Source organism: Sitophilus oryzae, unplaced genomic scaffold (genome assembly GCF_002938485.1).
Source record: "Sitophilus oryzae breed Bouriz unplaced genomic scaffold, Soryzae_2.0 scaffold_1297_pilon_pilon, whole genome shotgun sequence".
In the NCBI taxonomy this organism is placed as follows: domain Eukaryota; kingdom Metazoa; phylum Arthropoda; class Insecta; order Coleoptera; family Curculionidae; genus Sitophilus; species Sitophilus oryzae.
Genome location: NW_022145945.1, coordinates 4,819,487 through 4,842,039, shown reverse-complemented (window position 1 = coordinate 4,842,039; position 22,553 = coordinate 4,819,487). Strand labels below are relative to the sequence as shown.

At 35.9% G+C, this 22,553-nt stretch overlaps 1 protein-coding gene across 3 annotated transcripts in view; it reads left to right on the top strand.

The window, feature by feature from the left end:
- The window catches only part of LOC115874630, a 47,128-nt gene that overhangs the window by 797 nt on the left and 23,778 nt on the right, over window positions 1–22,553 (top strand). For all 3 annotated transcript variants that reach the window (XM_030889847.1, XM_030889846.1, XM_030889848.1), the window contains exons 2-3: window positions 91–362; window positions 11,191–11,392. In XM_030889847.1, coding sequence (XP_030745707.1) covers window positions 91–362; window positions 11,191–11,392 — 474 coding nt within the window. The remainder of the gene's footprint in view (window positions 1–90; window positions 363–11,190; window positions 11,393–22,553) is intronic.

Genomic DNA, 22,553 nt, shown 5'->3' with positions numbered 1-22,553 from the left:
ACTCAGATGTGTACCAAAAGAATCTGAATTTGTTTATCATTAAAACTATCTTAAAAACATTGAGTATATTTTGAAAAGTTCTTGTTTTAGGTTTTAATTCTGAAACTCAACAAAGAGGCTCCTTACAGGAAAGATGTGTTTAGAGCGCCAGGACATCAAGGCGCAATGAAAAAACTAATTCACTTTCTGCAGACGGGTCGATTAGTCAACATGGATAATTTTAGTGTGTACACTATAGCTAGCGTTTTGAAGAAGTTTCTTCGAAAAGTGCCCGGAGGAATATTCGGAAGGGACATCGAACAAGAATTCTTTCATGTGATTGAATTAACTGACCAACAAGTACAGAATGATGAAATTAATAGGTAAATAGTAAAAATTTTAAATATCTTTTTTAAATTATATAAATTTAATTACTCTCTGTATTTAGAAGTAACAGTTATTATTATTTGCTCTTTTTTGTTTGTGTATGACTGTACAAATTGTTCATTGTTTACATTACTAGGTACCATATTCTGGTTTGAATTACTCACAGTATAAATATTTATCAATGTTTAGATCTCATTTTAAAATGGTAATTAATTAATTAATATTTCTTGTCACCTGTTTTTCAGAAGGAAGTATGACACACATCTTGTTTAAAAATGCATATTTATGATTTTTTTTTAATGAAATATGTAGCAGATCTCTAAAATATGTTTTTTTATAGGGATATTTTATTATAAATCTATTTTTTACATTATTATTTTAGTTTTGAGACTTGAAATCCATGACATTCCCTATACAGGGTTATTTACCACATACCGCATGGAGTATTGCAGCTAAACGATTAGATTTTTACAAATTGTAAGTTTTTGATTTTTTGAAGGTCTATTATAGCTACAATTTAAAAATAGTTTTACATGATACAGAGTAAAAATATCAATCCTGCAAACCCACGTAATTAAAGCAATCAATCCCGCGGATCCGCAAAATTGCGGGACTGTAAACAATAGTCATACATTGAGTCCTAAATGGTACAAAAGGCATTGTATATTTTGCATAAGCCCACAATATATTGATATAGCGTGTATCTTAAACTAGCTGTACAGAAATTTGGACACCGATGTACAGGGTGGCGCCTCTCATACGCCGCGGTGGCTCCAAGGAGAAGGACAGTTTGTATTGAAATGAAATTTTGTGAGCATATGTAGGTTAATTCAGGGCACTTTTTAAAAATATAGAGAGTTCTACGGGGTGTCCCCAAAAAAAGTTACATATCAAAGTTGTGTTTTTTGTAATGGAACACCACATTAATTGATTTTCGGATTCTAGGAGAAAAATAAAGGTGAGTTTTATAAGAGAAGTATATGACTAAAATGTAAAGTTTTTGACATATTTAACATTTTCTAGAAATAAAGAACAATTTTTAAATTACAATAAAAGCTACCTAAATTGGAATTTACCCGGTGTAGCCTAATATGTAGCTAAACTAACTACTCTACTTTAAATCAAATTAAAACTTGATCCAAAAAGTTATACAGGGTGAGACAAAATTAATATTGAACATTGGTCACCTTTAAAAGAACGTTACTCTCTTATTTTAAATGGAACCAGTATATTATTCCGATATTTAAAGGAGAATTTCTGTCTCTTCAAAATACTATTAAGGTTGCCTACCCCTCAAACAAAGATTTTCCTAGATATTGTCAAGAAAAATGGCGTATCCGCCAGAAATTAAAAATGTATTACTGGTTGCCTGCACAACCGCAACGTATCCGCCAGAAATTAAAAGACTTTTTCAGGCGCCATCTTTTAGTCAAGTCGAGAAGTAAGGGAATCAGACAATGGAATTGTCTGGTATGAAGAAGTACGCTTTCCGAGAATTGGGGAAATTTCGAGAAGCAGTCAATAGAGTATATAAGCCGGAGCCATCGACAACGGAGAGAGTTTTTGAAATTTGAATATACCGCGTGGAAATTGAAAATCGGACAATTTGGTGAAGGAATCTTATAAATAGTTAGTTGTTGTGTGTTATAAGTTAGTAATTGTGTATAAAGTGAGAAAATAAATTCGTTAAGTATTTTATCGTGAGTTTAAATTAGTGGACCCACGGAATCCGTAACAATTGGTGTCGGAAGTGCGATTCAAGAGGATTTTAAGAAGAAATTAAGTGGATTGGAAGATTTTTAGACCCAATTAGAGTATTTTTATGGTTGGTACAAGAGAACAAGCGAAGAAAATGGAGGAAGTAAGCAAGTTATTGGGCGATTTTATGGAGAATATGAGAAGAGAGAAGGCAGAAGAACAAGAAAGACTCCGTAAAGAACGAGAAGAGGAACGAGCCCGATTAGTGAGAGAAAAGGAAGAGGAAAAATTACGACGTCAAGAAGAACAGGACCGGCTTGAGAAAATGTTAGGTAATTTGGAAATTCATTTCGAGGAGCGCCATCGTAGAGAAAAACAAGAAGAACAGGACCGGCTTGAGAAAATTTTCGAAGATTTGAAAATTCAACGACAACAAGACAAACAAGAAGAACAGGACCGGGAGAAAAATTTTAGAAGATTTAAAAATTCAGCGACAACAAGACAAACAAGAAAAGCAGGACCGTATTCAACAGAGTATCGAAAATTCGGAACGAAGACAAGAGACCCACTTCCAAGAAGTCGTAGAAGATCTGGAGGAGCGCCTTCAGCAGAAAATGGAAAAATTAGAGATGGACCTACAGAAGACCAAGGTACAAGTAAGGACACCTGGCGTTTCTGGAACTGCGAACCTCAAGGCACCGACCTACGATGGACAAACCACCTGGACGATGTACCACCGCCAGTTTGAAGCAGCGGCTGCTGCCAATGGATGGACTGACCAAGAGAAAGCAGCAGCACTTGTCATCGCGCTGCGAGGCCCTGCCCTGGAACTGTTGCAAACTATTCCTGCAGCCCAACAGCAGGAATACCAAACTTTGGTCGCTGCACTGGACAGAAGATATGGCGACCAACATCGACGCCAACTTTACCAGGCACAGATCAAGACACGCCTGCAGAGGTCCGGAGAGAGTCTGCAGGAATTGAAGCAGACTTACGTCGGCTGGTACACCTAGCGTATCCTGAAGCACCGGAAGGATTTAGGGAGGAACTCGCTGCTCAGTGCTTTATCAGCGGACTGAGGGACAACGAATTACAGAGGGCGCTGCAAATATCCCGATTTTCTACCAGCAGCGAAGCACTGGTCAGGGCGCTGGAAATCGAAGCTGCATTTAGCGCCATCCCTAGACCGAAGATAAGATCGGTAACGGTTGAGGAACAGCCCGGAAGTTCTCACATACGTTTGGAGGAGATGTTTAGTAAACTATGTGAGTTACTAGTGAACAAGAGTAGCAACAACACCCAGACAGAGAGCTATAGAAGATCACAGGACATAAGGTGCTTTAGATGTGGCAGGAATGGCCACATCAAACGGGATTGCCGCGTTCAAATGCGATCCCGTTCACCATCCAGAGAACGTAGGCACCAGGAAAACTAAAATCAGTCAATACTAAGGGGCGAGTATTGACTGGGGAGAACAGAGCCCCCAGGATTTTTTCCATTAGGAGTCTGGGAAGAACCGCTGACAGTTTAGTGATCGACGGGAAGGTCAATGGTAGGAGAATCCGAATGACAGTGGACACTGGCGCTATGGTATCGTTGGTGCGGGCTAACTCAGTGCAAGGATTGAAGCTGATGCCTCTGGGAAGAAGAGTGTGTTTACGTACAGTTACGGGGGAAATGGCCGTTGTACGGGGAGAGGCTATCGTCGAACTGAAGTTAGGAAATTTGAAGTTTCAGCATAGCGTCTTAGTGGCAGATATTGAAGATGACTTCATCTTGGGCATGGATGTGATTCGTCAACATGGATTTTCGTTCGATCACCAGAGAAATATCTTAAATATTGGAAATGAAGAGTTCATGTTATCTCCAGACGAGGGACCAGGCAGAATGGATGTAAGATCAGCGGAAACTGTGGTGATACCTGGTAATACCGAGAAAATCGTATTCGGTAAAGTGGAGAAAATCGCTGGGTGCTGTGTTGGACTGGTACAAAGTAGCGACAACAAACAAGATAGGTACTTAGTAGGAAAGTCGTTGGTGAACACTGACAAGAATATACCGATCAGAATTGCGAATGTTTTCCCGAATTGTGTCAAGATTCAAAAGGTGACAAGATAGCCATCTGCGAACCTGTAAGAAGTGTCACCCGATGTGATGAAGTGTCGTCAGCTGTTACACAAAAGGCATCCTAAGAAACACTAAAACATCTAGAACAGCCATGGGATCACCTAACACCTGAGGAGAAACAGAAGGCCAAGCAGTTCCTGCTAAAGCATGGCGGTATTTTTGAGAAGAACAACAGTGGAAGAACGGATTTTGTGAAGCACCGGATTAATACTGGTCATGCTCAGCCGATTCGACAACGTCCTAGAAGGGTGCCCCTTTCCAAACAAGAAGAAATGGAGACAATGGTAGATAAGATGCTAGAAGATGGAGTTATCGAAGAATCATCGAGTCCATGGTCATCTCCTGTTGTTTTGGTGACGAAGAAAGATGGTAGTACACGATTCTGCGTGGACTATCGGAAGCTCAATGACGTCACTAAGAAGGACAGCTATCCACTGCCACGTATAGACGACACGTTAACCACACTGGCAGGTTCGTGCTGGTTCTCCACTCTCGACTTAAAGAGTGGATACTGGCAAGTTGGTCTGGACGAGGAAGACAAAGAAAAGACGGCTTTTTTCTACAGGAAACGACTATACCAATTCAAGGTCATGCCGTTTGGATTATGCAATGCTCCAGCCACTTTCGAACGTCTCATGGAGGTGGTGTTAAGAGGATTAACTTGGAAAACGTGCTTGGTTTACCTCGACGATGTATTGGTTATGGGAAGAACTTTTGAGGAGCATTTGCGAAATTTAGAAGAAGTCTTTGGCCGCATACGGAATGCTCACCTGTACTTGAACCCGAAGAAGTGTAGCTTATTCCAGCGACAAGTGGAATTCTTGGGTCATGTAGTCTCGGCAGACGGAATTTACACCGACCAGAAGAAAATCGCTGCGATCAAGGATTGGCCTAAACCTCGCGACAAACATGAACTTAGAAGTTTTCTGGGTTTATGCACCTATTACAGAAGATTTGTCAAGGGATTTGCCAATATAGCTGCACCCTTACATAGACTTACAGGTGATGAAGTCGGCTACGAATGGAACACCGATTGTGATGTAGCCTTTGGAAGACTTAAGGCGGCTTTATGTTCAAGTCCTATTCTAGCCTACCCGCAACAACAAGGGAGGTATATCCTGGATACCGACGCCAGCAATATCGGCATAGGTGCAGTGCTATCACAAGTGCAAGATGGCGAAGAACGAGTGATAGAATATTACAGTCGAGTTCTATCCAAACCAGAAAGGAATTACTGCGTTACCCGGAAGGAGCTGCTAGCAATTGTGAAGGCAGTTGATCATTTTCATAAATATCTGTACGGCCAAGAATTTTTAATTAGGACAGATCATGCGGCTCTCAAGTGGCTTATGGAGATGAAACAACCTGAAGGTCAAATAGCACGATGGCTCGAGAAGCTCCAACAGTATCACTTTACCATCCAACATCGTGCTGGAAAAATGCATGGTAACGCAGACGGTTTATCCAGAAGACCCTGTCAAACCGATTGTAAGCACTGCTGTAAAACGGAACAACGTGAAGGCACTGTCATGATAAGGAGTTTTAAACTTGGAACCGATGAACAGTGGACGACGACAAATTGAGGAAAGATCAAATGGAAGATCCAGACATTGGAGCAATACTACGGCTCAAGGAAGGTAACGGCGAGAGACCACCGTGGCAGGATATTGCGGATAGAGGGCTCGTTTTTAAAGTTCTCTGGGCTCAGTGGAATTCACTGGTTATTGAGAATGGATTGTTAAAGCGTACGTGGGAAAGTGCGGATGGCAGGACAGTAACAACTCAGTTACTGGTACCAAGGAAGAAAGTTACCCAGGTATTGGAAGAAATTCATGGTGGTAAAACTGGAGCCCATCTTGGGGTAAACAAGACCCTGAGCAAGCTGAGAGACCGTTTTTACTGGGTGGATTATTGCGAAGATGTCAAGAAATGGTGTCAACGTTGTAAGATTTGCGCAGCTAGACAAGGACCAAATACTCGATCTGGGGAAGAAAGGGAACAGGATAGCGTTGGACTGTCGTTCGAAAGAATCGCTAGGAAGGAAAGATTATTGGACATTCATAAGGCCGCTAGAAGTAAGATTGCGCTAGCCAGTGACCGGATGAAAGCTCGTTACGACCTCAGAGCTAATTCTACGGGATTTCAACAGCACGATAGGGTATGGTTGTATAACCCACAGCGCAAGAAAGGAAGGTCCCCAAAGTTAACTCCAGCATGGGAAGGTCCTTATACAGTCATCAAGAGGATAAATGATGTTGTGTACCGGATTCAGCGCAGCCCTAGAAGTAAGATGAAAGTAGTTCATCTGGATCGATTGAAGAGATATCAGACAGGAAACCTTGATCGGGACGATCAAATTTGAGAAAGGGGGCAATGTCAAGAAAAATGGCGTATCCGCCAGAAATTAAAAATGTATTACTGGTTTCCTGCACAACCGCAACGTATCCGCCAGAAATTAAAAGACTTTTTCAGGCGCCATCTTTTAGTCAAGTCGAGAAGTAAGGAATCAGACAATGGAATTGTCTGGTATGAAGAAGTACGCTTTCCGAGAATTGGGGAAATTTCGAGAAGCAGTCAATAGAGTATATAAGCCGGAGCCATCGACAACGGAGAGAGTTTTGAAATTTGAATATACCGCGTGGAAATTGAAAATCGGACAATTTGGTGAAGGAATCTTATAAATAGTTAGTTGTTGTGTGTTATAAGTTAGTAATTGTGTATAAAGTGAGAAAATAAATTCGTTAAGTATTTTATCGTGAGTTTAAATTAGTGGACCCACGGAATCCGTAACAATATTTTCATTTACATGATTTGATCTGAGTAGATCTTTATTATTTGATAAAACCTAGGTGGCTGTGATATGTCTGACTTACGTTACTTCAACATAGCTGTCTAATTAGTTTAACTTTAATAACTAGTTATAATTTTTTGTCAGTTAAAACAAAAAAAAATTCTCAGGAATTTGCCAAAAATGCAAACTTATCCTACATCAGAGAGAATTGATATGATTCTATTAGTTGGTGAATGCAGTGTGCAATTAATAGAATAGTTAAATGCTCCTGATATTATCTAGTCTGTTTTTTTTTATGGGGATATGTTAAAGACAGTGTTTAAAAAACTCGACCAACTAGTGTCGACAGCATGAGATAAATTATTGTAGCTGCTTTGTCAGGTAGAACTCCACATATGCCTTTTAAAATGAAAAGATCCGTTTGAAAAGAATCATTTTATGCAGTTAACAGTAAAGGAAGCATTTTGAGCATTTGATTTCATCCAGCTAATTTTTGTCGCATAATTATAGGTTTATACCTAGTTTTAATTCTGTAATAATTAAAATATGTTTTAAACGTGTATTTTTTTATTACCCTTGAGTATTTTACTCCACAATCTTTAATTTTTGTTAAATTAATAAAAGGTATATCACACAGCCACCTAGATTTTTTCAAATAATAAAGATTTACTGACGCAAAATCATAAAAATTAAAATATCTGGGAAAATCTTTGTCTGAGGGGTAGGTAGCCTTAATAATTTTTTGAAGATATATAAATTCTCCATTGAACACCGGAAAAATATACTGGGTGTTCCATTTAAAATAAAGGAGTAACTTGCTTTTAAAAGTACTAATGTTCCATATTAATTTTGTCTCACCCTGTATAACTTTTCGGGTTAAATTTCAATTTGGTTTAACATACAATGGTTACTGTAATTAAATATCAGGCTATACAAGGTCAACTAAAATTTAGGTAGCTATTATCGAAATTTAAAATTTACTCTATTATTTCCACAAAATGTGAAATATGTCAAAATCCTTAGATTTTAGGTATATGCTTCTTTAATAAAACTCACCTTTATTTTTTTCCTAGAATCCGAAAATCAATTAATATATAGGGTGTTCCATTAGAAAAAACACAACTTTGATGTGATTACTTTTTTGGGGACACCCTGTATAATTCTATATATTTTTATAAAATGCTTTCAGTTAACCTACATATGCTGCCAAAAATTTTTTTCGATATAAACTACCGTTCTCCTTGGAGCTTCCGCGGCGTATGAGAGGCGCCAGCCTGTATACAGGGTGTTCAAAAAATATATTTAATATTAAATAAACTTAAATTTTATTATAATTTTCTACTTATTTTAGAAATAAAAATATTCTGATTGAAGTTCTTTTTAACTTGTGTTAGTTATCTGCTTTTAGATACACTCTATATCAATCATTTTTTGGCATATTACATACAAAGCTTTTTGTACCATTTAGGGCCATACGTATGACTAAAAATGCATATTTTTCGAAAAAACGTCGTATTTTCCTTAAAACAAAAAAAATTAAAAAACCGATCAAATTGTTTTTTCTAATTTCAATACAGATTCGTCGTACTTGGTAAAAATTTCGATATTTTTAAAAATTGTAAATTTGCGATAAAAAAGATTCTTGATCAAATTTTCACACTCTTATAAAACACCCTGTATACGAGAATTCGCTAAATATATTTTCGAAAACCACATCAGCATCTTAATCACAATAGATTCATCTAAAACCTGGTCCAAACCGCATCCCAAAATCTTTTTTAGTTCAAGAGATATTCAACTTTAAATTTACCCTAAAATTTTGCTTGTACCAATAATTATGTCCGGCAATTTATTTGACGAAATTGTCCACAAGTACTAGTTAAACGCTTTTCTTTACTTACGCACATACGCCAGAAAGAAATCTAATTCTAACCAAATCATCGGCCCGGAACGAAGCGGTTTGATCTTAATCGAGATCAATTCGGTTATCCAGTAGTAATGTGTTGATCTCGCGGATCCCGCACGGTAAATCCCGCAACTTTGATCCCGCGGAATCTCAGAGGGATCCCGCATTTGCGAGATTGCATTCCCTAATACAGAGTGATGTTCCAAATAAATAAACATATCAAAGTTTATTTTTTTTTAAATGGAACACCCTGTATATTATTACATTTTTAATTTCTACAATTAAAATAAAGGCAAATTAATTTTAATTGCGGTAAATAAGATTTTCCGCATCTTACCGCGTTTTGGAAATATTTACGTTTTTGTCAAAATACAGTAACAATTTTAATGCTTCATTTCTCTGTGTGCATTTAAGTTTTTAAAACCAAATATTGTACTGAAATTTTTCTATTCACTAAATTTTGTGTTGCAATAATAAAAATTATACTACCTTATACAGAGTGTCTAAAAATTTATTATAAATAATTACTAGCTTTAAATGGCGATAATTTGTTTAACTTAAATGGAACACCCTATATATTTTAAGAGAATAAGATGCACAATTTAATTGTCTATCAAATTGTATTATACCAATTTTTATCTATGTCTTCAAGTTTTCGTAGATAATGCATTTCCTTGTAATTTAGACCTCACTTATCAATATACTCATGGAATATTGACATTTTACATTATTTTTAAAGATGTAACGAATGTTTAAAGAGTACAGATACTAATATTATCGATATAGTTCGTTCATTTCATTAAAAAATAAAAAAAACTGTTTAAATATTTGTTAAAAAGGACCAATTAATATGGTTCCAGTATTCAAACTACATTAATTGACTGTTTGGGTTGATTACTAATATTTCCTCTAAATACTAAAAAACTGGATTTTGTATGTGTATTAGACAGTGTGGTAAAAAGTAACACATTAAAAACTTATTTAATTTTTTGATGAATGCTTATTTATAACAACAGAGACGTTCATTTTCATAACTTATTATTATATTGATTTCTGGTTCAAATCCACATTTATTTACAATAATTTATTATTTATAACTAACACAATTATGTATATAACTAATTAATATATGGGCAGAAATAATGGTGGTATATTTAATTAATGGTATACTCTTTTATAAAGATTTAAATAGTTTTCTTTTTGTATACAAATGGACTAGTAATATTATCGTTTTTAGCACCTGTACATTTTTAAAATTTGTTGCTTTAAAAACAATCTAAAATGTCAATATTGGAATCATAGATTGGAATTATTATATATAATGGGTATATTGATAAATGAGGTTTAAATTATAAGAAAATGCATATTCTACGAAAACTTGAAGGGATAGGTAAAAAATGGAGTAATACAATTTGATAGACAATTAAATTTTGCATCTGATTCTCCCAAAATATACAGGGTGTTCCATTTAAATTAAACAAGTTATTGTTGTTTAAAGCTAGAGATTATTTAACATAAATTTTTACACGCTCTGTATAAGGTAGTATTATTTTTATTATTGCATCACAATAACTGATCAATAAATAAACTTCAGTAAATATTTAGTATTAAAAACTTAGATAGGTACCCTTGGAGAAATGAAGCCTTAAAATGTTTACTGCAATTTCACAAAATTGAAAATACTTCAAAAACGGTAAGGTTTAAGTGTGATAAACAACTAAATTTACCTTTATTTTAATCATAGTACCTTTATTTTAATCATAAAAAATACAATTTGGTATTTTTTATTTATTTGGGACACCGTATCTTGTAAAAATATTTTTAAATTGTAGCTCTAATAGTCCTTCAACGAACCCAAAACAATTTGTAAAAATCTAATTGTTTAGCTACAATAATACTCCATGTAACATGTGGTGAACAACCCTGTATGACTTGTTTTTATTAAATGAAATATCTAACAGATTTAAAAATTCTGTATTTTTTATAGGGATACTTTATTATAAATCTATATTTTTTTACGTTATTATTTTAATTTTGAGACTTGATATTGATGACATTCCCAATACAATTTTACACTCCATTTTACATATAAAAAATGACAGAGATTTTCATTTCATAGCCATCTCTAATATCGTTTTTTTTCGATCATATTGTACTTAATATAATACTAAGTACCTAAATTCAATACTAAGTAGTATTGAAATAAAGATTGTCCAATAACAGTTAACAGTAATTGTCACAGTCATGTTTTCTCTGGCTGGACAGACCCTACACAGATACTAATGAAATTATTTTATTTCAGAATAATAACTTCTTTGCCACGCCACACGCAAAGACTTCTAGTACTGCTTTTCGGAACTTTTCGAGTGATCGCTTCGAACAGCGAGAAAGCCAGCACCGGTATGACCAGCGAAGCTCTAGGGGTTTGCGTGGCCCCTAGTTTCTTCCATTCGTGCGTCAGCGATGGCAAAACGGCCAAAATGGAAGATGTCATGAAATTTAAGGTAATTGATTTTGTTATATTCCTTTTAGTTTCGTTGTGTGAGGTGTATTATGTTATTTAAGCACTAATGAAATTGATATAAGCACTTAATATTTGTATTTTTTGTTGCATTTTACTTAAAAATGTATAAAAGTGTGTGAAATTTTAATATCGTTCCGATAAAACTTATACAGGGTGTTCCACTTAAGATGGATACAAGCCAATATCTTGATTGTTTGTTGAGCGATATTTTTCATTTTTGGCAGGAGGCTGTATGGCTATAAGACCTACATTTTGCCCAGGGTAAGAAATGCGATACCTCATAGACATCCGTTTTAATGGGGTTTGATATTTTTCGAGTCAAGAGTAAACTACCCGTAGGACAGCATTTATTTCAAGTCTGATAAATTATATTGAATCTTCCTTACCCAGCATACTTAAGTTCTAATTTTGATAAATATTGATACAGGGTGTGTTATTAAAATAAGACATTTTTATTTTTATTATTATTTTTTTAAGTACTTACGACGCCACTGGATAAACAACTGGTTTATTATCAATAACCAATTATAACCAATTATCAATTAATAATCGATTTAAGTTTTCAGATAGCTTCCATAATAATTAAGATACGATACAAAGACACTAAATATTCTCAATTTATTTTGTTTACTTTAAAAAATTGTTTTTTAACTTTGCTAATACAAATGAATAAAATGAGTTACAAAATAATTTAAAAATCCAGTTTTCAATGGAATCTGAAATATGATTTTTATTCGTTTTATTGAGGAATATTTAAAAAAATCCAAATAGTTATTTAAAACAATCACTATTAACTTTGAAAAATATGCTCTAAACAAAGATTTATAAAACTATAACGAACTAAAAGTCAACATCTTCGACGATCTTCGACCAAACTTAAATCGATTATTAATTGATAATTGGATGTAATTGGTTATTGATAATAAACCATTTGTTTATCCAGTGGCGTTACTTATCCACTGGCTTTTTACTTAAAAAAATAATAAAAAAATAAAAATGTCTTATTTTAATGACACACCCTGTATCAATATTTATAAAAATTAGAACTTAACTATCTTAGGTAAGGAGGATTCTATATAATTTATCATGTTTGAAATAAATACTGTTCTAAGGGTAGTTTACTCTTGACTCGAAAAATATCAAACCCCATTAAAACGTACGTCTATGAGGTATCGCATTTCTTAATCTGGGCAAAATGTACGTCTTATAGCCATACAGCCTCCTGCCAAAAATGAAAAAGATCGCCCAACAAACGACCAAGATATTGGCTTGTATCTATTTTAAGTGTGACACCCTGTACACAGGGTGTCAAAAAAATTGTGTACCTAACGTCGGTGGTTGATTCTACAGTTAAAAATAGGACAAAACGTTTTTATGAGCATAAGCCCTAAAATGCTTTACGAGGAATTTATAGCCCTCGAAAGGGTAAATAAAGATTAGCAAGAAAAAAAAAATAAAATTTCATTATTTGTAATCATATTAGTGTTTTACATTAAATTCAAAAAATCTTAGTGGACTAAATACTTATCTTACAATTGACCTAGTAATATGACCATTCCACTGTTTTTTTCTCTGGTGATACCGTCCGATCGAAAAAAAAACGGTGTCAAAGAGGGCTGGGGAACGACAATCGATGATAAAATCTCTAGAAACTTGAAGAGGATACACGTTTCGAGACACACAAATCTTTCCCAAAAAAATTGTGTCCGTGCACTATGTGTATAAACGTCGAGGGTGTCATTCACAATTATGCCGATATCGACCCACATTTTTCTTCAATATCAAATCCTTAGTCCCACCCTGATGAAGATGTAAACGAAACGTCGTATACAACTTTACAGGGTGGAACCGTGTGCACCGTCGCTCACATGACCTATCCACGAAATTTGGTCACGATCGGACACTTTTGACGTTTCTTACGTCGAAACTAACTGTCACAGTGACAGGTGTCGTTCGCGGTCAAGTTGGCCTTGATCCAATCTATCGACGTAGCAAATTTCATTTAAATCGGAGGATTTTTTCTAAGCCGTATGTTGTCCTTACCACTTTTGTTATCGTGTGTCGTCTCAAGGCGTTGAATTTTTACTCCTAGCGCGCGTAATGGAGTTTCACTTAAAAATTATTTAAATTATTTTTGTTGTTGAATTTTAAACTACACTATTTAAAAATAAATTTTACTCAATATAAAAATAAGTAACAAAATTCTTAAAGCTAACTGGTAGTAAGCTTGACCTCGTCAAAATTATTATCGATTGTCATTCCACCGCCGTCTTTGACGCCGTTTTTTTTTCTTATGGTGCATTTGTATATTATGTCGCAGGCGTATAGAACAATCTGGCTTTTTGCAAAAAGACTAGGCATATTATAAAACTCCGTTTTTTTTTCACAAAAGAAGGAAAATTTACAAAAAGCCTATTTTCAGTCACTTATTTGCAAAAAGTCTAATCATAATTAGGCATATTAAACAATGTACGATATTTTCTGCACACTACTGCAAAAAGACTGCCTGTTTTCCGTCATTTTACAAAATGCCAAATCGAGAATCGAGGCCAGGCAGATTAAAAAATGATCAAAGTTTAGTCTACTATTGAATTGAATAATTTACACTTTAATAAAAAAGCCCCATACTTTCCTATACAAAAACGATAATTATTTTATTATGTTTAGACGAAAACTACTTGAATACTATTTCATGAATTTTGATTATAAATAATATAATTTTAAATACAAAATATATTAAAACACATTTAACAAACATTTAATTATTATTATACTCTGTAATTCGATTCTGTGTACAGGACTGCTTCTTTATGGAACTTTGCTTTCTTTTAGAATAAAACGAATTTAGATCTTTATAATAATCATCTTCAACTATACTCTATTTAACACAATTATGACTTTTTGTGCCACTATTTCCAAATTTTGGAAGAGAAGTTGAAGAAAAAATATCGTTGGATAAATTTAGGTTAATTATACCAATCCCGCGTAAAATGTTTTGTGCAATCTGACTAGTCTTCATTAGGCATTTTGCAAAACGACTGAAAACAGATAGGCTCTTTCTAGGATCCTTCTTTTGTTAAAGACGCCGGCGTGTTATAATATGCCTAGTCTTTTTGCAAAATGCCGAGTTATTGGATACGCCTGCGACATATACATTGGGATTAACATGTATGATACGTGTATGTACAGGGCGGGTCAAATTGGACGCTTTTAAAGGGAAACACCCTTTTCTATAGGAGATAGACGAAAACTAATATCGGTGTCTGGGGTTCAAGTCTTATCAAAAACATGATGGTAAAAACCGCAGTCGATATCTGTTACCGTTTATGAGTTACGGGGTGCTTTTCAAAAATGTGCATTTTTAACAATTCCCTGTAACTTTTTTGCTATGGAAAATTTTGTATTTTTATGAAAACATTTCCAAAGCACCTTTTTACGTAGAATTTAATGGTTTAAGTATAATTTTTTTAAAATTAATAATTTAAGAATTATCAACAGAAAATTTGATTTTTTATATGGGACACCCTGTATATTTTTAATTCGTTGAATAGAATTTAAAATTACCTTTCAAAAAATATAACATACATATTGTCAAGGTGTATTACTGGTTGCATAACTGCGTACTGCTGGATAGTCGCGGCTTGCATTGAGGAACCTGGCGCATTCGCCAGAAAGTAAAGAAAATTATAGAATTCTTTAGAAAAATCTAGAAACAACCGCCAGGGGGTATATAAGGCCCGCGCTTTGACAGTTGGACAAGTTTAAGTTTAAAGTTTGAAGTCTGAAGTCTGAAGTTTGAAAATACCGCGAAATACCGTTAGAGTAATAGTAGTTGCATAAGTTGTGTTGTAAATAGTATAAGTTGTGTGTACAGAGTGAAACAAATAAATTCGTTAAGTATTTTATCGTGAGTTTAAATAGTGGACCCACGGAATTCGTAACAATTGGTGTCGGAAGTGCGATTCAAAAGGATTTTAAGCAGAAATTAAGTGGATTGGAAGATTTTTAGACCGAATTAGAGTATTTTTATGGTTGGTACAAGGGAACAAGCGAAGAAAATGGAGGAAGTAAGCAAATTATTGGGCGATTTTATGGAGAATATGAGAAGAGAGAAGGCAGAAGAACAAGAAAGACTCCGTAAAGAACGAGAAGAAGAGCGAGCCCGACTAGAAAAAGAGAAAGCAGAAGAACAAGAAAGACTCCGTAAAGAACGAGAAGAAGAGCGAGCCCGATTAGAAAGAGAAAAGGAAGAGGAAAAACTACGACGTCAACAAGAACAGGACCGGCTTGAGAACATTTTCGAAGATTTAAAAATTCAACGACAACAAGACAAACAAGAAGAACAGGACCGGCTTGAGAAAATTTTCGAAGATTTAAAAATACAACGACAACAAGACAAACAAGAAGAACAGGACCGGCTTGAGAAAATATTAGGAAATTTGGAAATTCGTGTGGAGGAGCGACGTCACAGGGAAAGACAAGAAGATCAGGACCGTCTTAAGAGAACTTTGGAAAATCAGAAATTTCGACTTCAGAAGAATTTTGAAGACCTGGAAAAACGGCAGGAAAATCACCTTCAAGAAGCCGTAGAAGATCTTGAGAAACGCCTTCAGCAGAAAATGGAAAAATTAGAGATGGACCTACAGAAGACCAAGGCACAAGTAAGAACACCTGGCGTTCATGGAACTGCGAAACTCAAGGCCCCGACCTACGATGGACAAACCACCTGGACGATGTACCACCGCCAGTTTGAAGCAGCGGCTGCTGCCAATGGATGGACTGACCAAGAGAAAGCAGCAGCACTTGTCATCGCGCTGCGTGGTCCTGCCCTGGAACTGTTGCAAACTATTCCTGCAGCCCAACAGCAGGAATACCAAACTTTGGTCGCTGCACTGGACAGAAGATATGGCGACCAACATCGACGCCAACTTTACCAGGCCCAGATCAAGACACGCCTGCAGAGGTCCGGAGAGAGTCTGCAGGAATTTGAAGCAGACTTACGTCGGCTGGTACACCTAGCGTATCCTGAAGCACCGGAAGGATTTAGGGAGGAACTCGCTGCTCAGTGCTTTATCAGCGGACTGAGGGACAACGAATTACAGAGGGCGCTGCAAATATCCCGATTTTCTACCAGCAGCGAAGCACTGGTCAGGGCGCTGGAAATCGAAGCTGCTTTTAGCGCCATCCCTAGACCGAAGATAAGATCGGTAACGGTAGAGGAACAGCCCGAGAGTACCCACAGAAGTTTGGAGGAGATGTGTAGAAAATTCGACAAACTATGTGAGTTACTAGTGAACAAGGGAGTCAACAACACCCAGACAGAGAACCAAAGAAGATCCCAGGACATAAGGTGCTATAGATGTGGCAGGAATGGCCACATCAAACGGGATTGTCGCATCCAAATGCGATTCCATTCACTATCCAGAGAACATCGGCACATCGGAAGATCCCAGGACATAAGTTGCTATAGATGTGGCAGGAATGGCCACATCAAACGGGATTGCCGCGTCCAAATGCGATTCCGTTTACCATCGAGAGAACATAGGCACCAGGAAATCAACACTAATGAGCGAGTATTGGCTGAAGAAAACAGAGCCCCTAGGATGTTTTCCGTTAGGAGTCTAGGAAAAACCGCTGACAGTTTGGTGATCAACGGGAAGGTCAATGGTAGAAGAATTCGAATGACTGTGGACACAGGCGCTATGGTATCGTTGGTGCGGACTAACTCAGTGCAAGGATTGAAGATGATGCCTCTTAGAAGAAGAGTGTGTATTTACGTACAGTTACGGGGGAAATGGCCGTTGTACGGGGAGAGGCTTTCATGGAATTGGAGTTAGGGAATTTGAAGTTTCGGCATAGCGTTTTAGTGGCAGACATTGAAGATGATTTTATCATGGGTATGGATGTGATCAGTCAACATGGTTTTCGTTTGATCACCATAGAAACATCCTGAAAATCGGAAATGAGGAATTTTCTGTATCTAAAGAGAAGAGACCAGGAAATATGGAAGAAAGATCATCGAAAATTGTGATGATACCTGGTGATACCAAGAAGACTGTGTTTGGGAAACTAGAGAAAACGGCTGGTGCCGTGTAGGACGGGTACAAATTATCGACAACGAGCCAGATCGACGACGAGCTACTTTGGGCAAGAAAATGAAACATCGCGAAAGCACTATCAGAGTAAGGAATTTTAAACTGAGAACTGACGAACAATGGACGACGATACAGTTGAGGAAAGATCAAATGGAAGATCCAGACATCGGAGCAATACTACGGCTCAAGGAAGGTAACGGCGAGAGACCACCGTGGCAGGATATTGCGGACAGAGGGCTCGTTTTCAAAGCTCTCTGGGCTCAGTGGAATTCACTGGTGATTGAGAATGGATTGATAAAGCGCACGTGGGAAAGTGCGGATGGCAGGACAGTAACAACTCAGTTACTGGTACCAAGGAAGAAAGTCACCCAGGTATTGGAAGAAATTCACGGTGGTAAAACTGGAGCCCATCTTGGAGTAAACAAGACCTTGAGTAAGCTGAGAGACCGTTTTTACTGGGTGGATTATTGCGAAGATGTTAAGAAATGGTGTCAACGTTGTAAGATTTGCGCAGCTAGACAAAGACCAAGTACTCGATCTGGGGAAGAAATGGAACAGGATAGCGTTGGACTGTCGTTCGAAAGAATCGCTAGGAAGGAAAGATTATTGGACATTCATAAGGCCGTTAGAAGTAAGATTGCGCTAGCCAGTGACCGGATGAAAGCTCATTACGACCTCAGAGCTAATTCTACGGGATTTCAACAGGACGATAGGGTATGGTTGTATAACCCACAGCGCAAGAAAGGAAGGTCCCCAAAGTTAACTCCAGCATGGGAAGGTCCTTATACAGTCATCAAGAGGATAAATGATGTTGTGTACCGGATTCATCGCAGCCCTAGAAGTAAGATGAAAGTAGTTCATCTGGATCGATTGAAGAGATACCAGACAGGAAACCTTGATCGGGACGATCAAATTTGAGAAGGGGGCAATGTCAAGGTGTATTACTGGTTGCATAACTGCGTACTGCTGGATAGTCGCGGCTTGCATTGAGGAACCTGGCGCATTCGCCAGAAAGTAAAGAAAATTATAGAATTCTTTAGAAAAATCTAGAAACAACCGCCAGGGGGTATATAAGGCCCGCGCTTTGACAGTTGGACAAGTTTAAGTTTAAAGTTTGAAGTCTGAAGTCTGAAGTTTGAAAATACCGCGAAATACCGTTAGAGTAATAGTAGTTGCATAAGTTGTGTTGTAAATAGTATAAGTTGTGTGTACAGAGTGAAACAAATAAATTCGTTAAGTATTTTATCGTGAGTTTAAATAGTGGACCCACGGAATTCGTAACAATATATTATGCTCGATTCCTCTTCGAGATATAGAGTTTTTAAAAATTCACCCACTTTGAATAAGTAGGCTTTGAACCGCGCGGGCTGTAATGGAAAAAAATGTAGCTGTGAGAGGCAGTTAAAACGAAAGTAATATTTGCAATGAGAAATTTAGAATTTTATAACAATTTAAACTATATTTAGCAACATCAACAGATTTAAACTATATCTAATAACAATAAAAATTAATAGCAAACCAAGACATGAGATTTTGCTACAGGTGCTCGACACGTCGACCGTCTTCTGTTATGGACAGACGAGACCGTTTTTGAACATTTCTCGCGGAATTCATTAACTCGGTGGGGGTGAAAGATACCCTCGCATAACCGAGTAAGTACTTCTACTTCTTGTGTAGATTAAACAGGCAATTTAAAAATAAGCAAATTTATTCTTTCACAAAGATAAAAATCCATAGGCACTAAGTCCGGCGGCCTCGACTGCCAACGGCTCGGATCTTGGTTAACTAATCAATTATTCACGACATTGGCTGTAAAAGTTAGCTGATAACTTCAGCGTTCTGAAGCGGTGCTTCGTCTTGTTGGAAAAATATGTTTTCGAGTTCCATTAGGGGCAGATCATCAATAAGGTGTCCGAAATCTACTAGTTAAAAGTGGCGAACTTTTAAAAATTCTGTATTTCGAAGGGGATTATAACAAAATATCAAGTGTGCTATATTTTTGGAAAGGTAATTTTAAGTTATTTTCATTTAATTAAAAATATACAGGGCGTCCCAAATAAAAAATCATTTTTTCTGCTGATAACTCTTAAATTATTAATTTTAAAAAAATTATACTTAAGCCATTAAATTCTACGTAAAAAGGTGCTTTGGAAATGCTTTCATAAAAATAGAAAAATTTCCATAGGAAAAAAGTTACAGCGATTTGTTAAAAATACTCATTTTTAAAAAACACCCCGTAACTCCTAAACGTTAACAGATGTCGATGTGCGGTTTTCACCATCATGTTTTTGATAAAAATTGAGCTCCAGACACCGATATCAGTTTTCGTCTATCTCCAATAGAAAAGGGTGTTTCTCTTTAAAAGCGTGGAATTTGACCCACCCTGTACATGTCAGATTGAAAATGTCCTGTCAAGAACCCATTCATAGATAAATGAAACAAGTTTAGATTGGAAAGTGCCCATAAGGATAATGTAAACACTATTTGGCGCTATTCTTGCAACGGTCGCGACCCAAAGCTTTTGAAAATTTCGGATCGGTTCGGGTTTTTTTTCCGGAATTATATCGCCAAATATTATTTATTCAAATTTATTATTATTTTCTTTTAATTTTATAAATAAAATACAGTGTGTTGCATACAAGAAATTTTATTTTATATAAGGGCATGTATGAAATACCTATGAAACATTGGAAACCGACGTTATACTACGATCCACGATGGTTTTTGCAGTTCACAGTTCACAGCACAGCTTTTTAAGTTTTTAATGCCACTCTTTCACAATTATCACGGGTTTGACTATATCATTATAGGGTAATAAAACTTAAACTCACAAGATTGCAATAATTACTTTGAAAATGGACACTTTAAACACTTTTCGGAATTTTTTCAATGAGAGCGGTTTAGATTTTGAAAGATTTTATAATTTTGGAAGATTCTGACTTTGACAAGAGATATGGACAAGTGAAAATTATTTCTGTTTTTGTTTGCTGTTGTTCTTAGCAACCGCTATAGCAGCGCCAGATCGCGTACAACGGTCGCGACCCAAAATTTTGACAGGTATTCCAATCTAAATTTATTTCCTTTATCTATGAACCCATTTATTTTCCATAAAGCAGTCACATCCCCCATTTTTTTACTTGTTCATTTACAGCATGTTTTTACGTTTTGTGATATTCACAAAATACAAAACTTGAAACGAAAAGAACAATACTTTATAACGGACAATGTTAAAAAAGTAGGTCTATGTACTTGCATGTTTGTTACGGTATATTGTATTGTGCAGATACGCGCTATTGAATACTGCCGTTTTGTCTCTCTATATATGTACCGGAAACAGCATTTCATTGTTATTCTCTTTCCAGCGACTTTAATATGCGCGTATACGTTTTGAATGCATCAGAATTTGTAAAATTCATTTTACGAACGCGACTATCTAATAGGAACAGGTTGTTGTTCAAGAGTTATTGCGTTTTATTGCCACAGTATAATACAAATTATTAAACTAATTGCTAGAGTAGAAATCTTAAAAGTCGTTTGTAATATATTATTATGTCTGAGAATTATTGAATATAAAATATAAAATTATAGTCCAATATGAATTAATTAGGTTAAGGCTTATAGAGAAAGTTTGTTTCCAATAAAATCTATTTTTTACTCTAATTTTTATGGATATATTATTTGTAACCATATTTATTAACTTAATATGGTTACAAATAATATATCGATAAAAATTAATTAACCATATTTAAAAAAACTTTTCTTTTTTTTTACCGCAACAAGTTTTTATTATAAAATTCTGATGTATACAATGTGTCCTAGATTTAAGGATTATCATTGATTATTTTTTACTATGTTATACATACCATTGATTGAAGATATAAAAAGTTGCGCAACCTTTCGTGGCACAAAATGTCCGAGATGTAGCTGGCGTTATCGTCAGGATGTCCGAGATTTAGTTTAGCTCTGCGCGCTGATAGCCGTTTACAGCGCAGCGGATAAATAATACTGAACCGTAGTTCTGCTTTCAGTCGACAGAGTGGGCGGTTACCGGAGACAGTGTTGCCAGAACTACGGATTAATCCGTAGATTTACGGATTTTGATGACAGTACGTTAATAATAAGGATTTTATATCATTAAACAATTTAATATAATATTATATGAGTAACCAAAGAACTGCGTCACAGTTGGCTTGGAAATAAAGATCGCTGTTATTTCATATGTAAAATATTATGATAAATGTAAGTAATCGTCATTTCCAAGCCAACCAAACGACTTTTTTCGATCATACGACATATTCAGTACCTATAAAAGAATTTTTATTTTTGTTTATTCTATGTTTAACATGAATAAATTTTCAATACATAAACGCGGATTTTTCATCCAAAGATATTTTCGTCAAACGTATTACAGATATAACACATTTCAATATGGCAGCACTGTCGCTTTCGGATCCACAACATCTTCGATATGCCTTTGCTGGCCGAATTAGAGAAAATGAGTGTTTTATGCGTTGGTCGCAGAACGAGTAGTGGCTCCACCGTACAGCACTTGAGACGTAAGGGGAAGTCAAATCAGCCTTGACACGAATTTGCCAATTAGGTTGCGTATCTTCCCGATTTTTTTAATCAGCGGTTGTACTCATAGTTGTACATATGTTTTTATTGGTACTTAAGATAATTTAACTTATTTCTTTTTCTTGTCGTTTTCTAGATTCGGTCCCGAACTTGGGACATTGCAAATTTTTTTACTTATATAATGTTTTTAATTGAGGACTTAATTTTGGTACACCTATATACGCATTAAAATATTTACTTGTTAGTATGTTAAAATGTGTTTACTTAAAGCATAAATACTTTAACTATACCTCTATTAAACATCTTTTTTGCTTTTGCTGTACAATGCTTACTTTTTGGTCGACAGGCTGAAGTTAACGTAAGTTATTAGGTTTATGTGTGTTGCTTCACAAATATACCGTATTTTTGATGTTTATGTGATGTTGCATCTTCACAAATCATTGGAGATAAATATAATATGAAAATTATTCC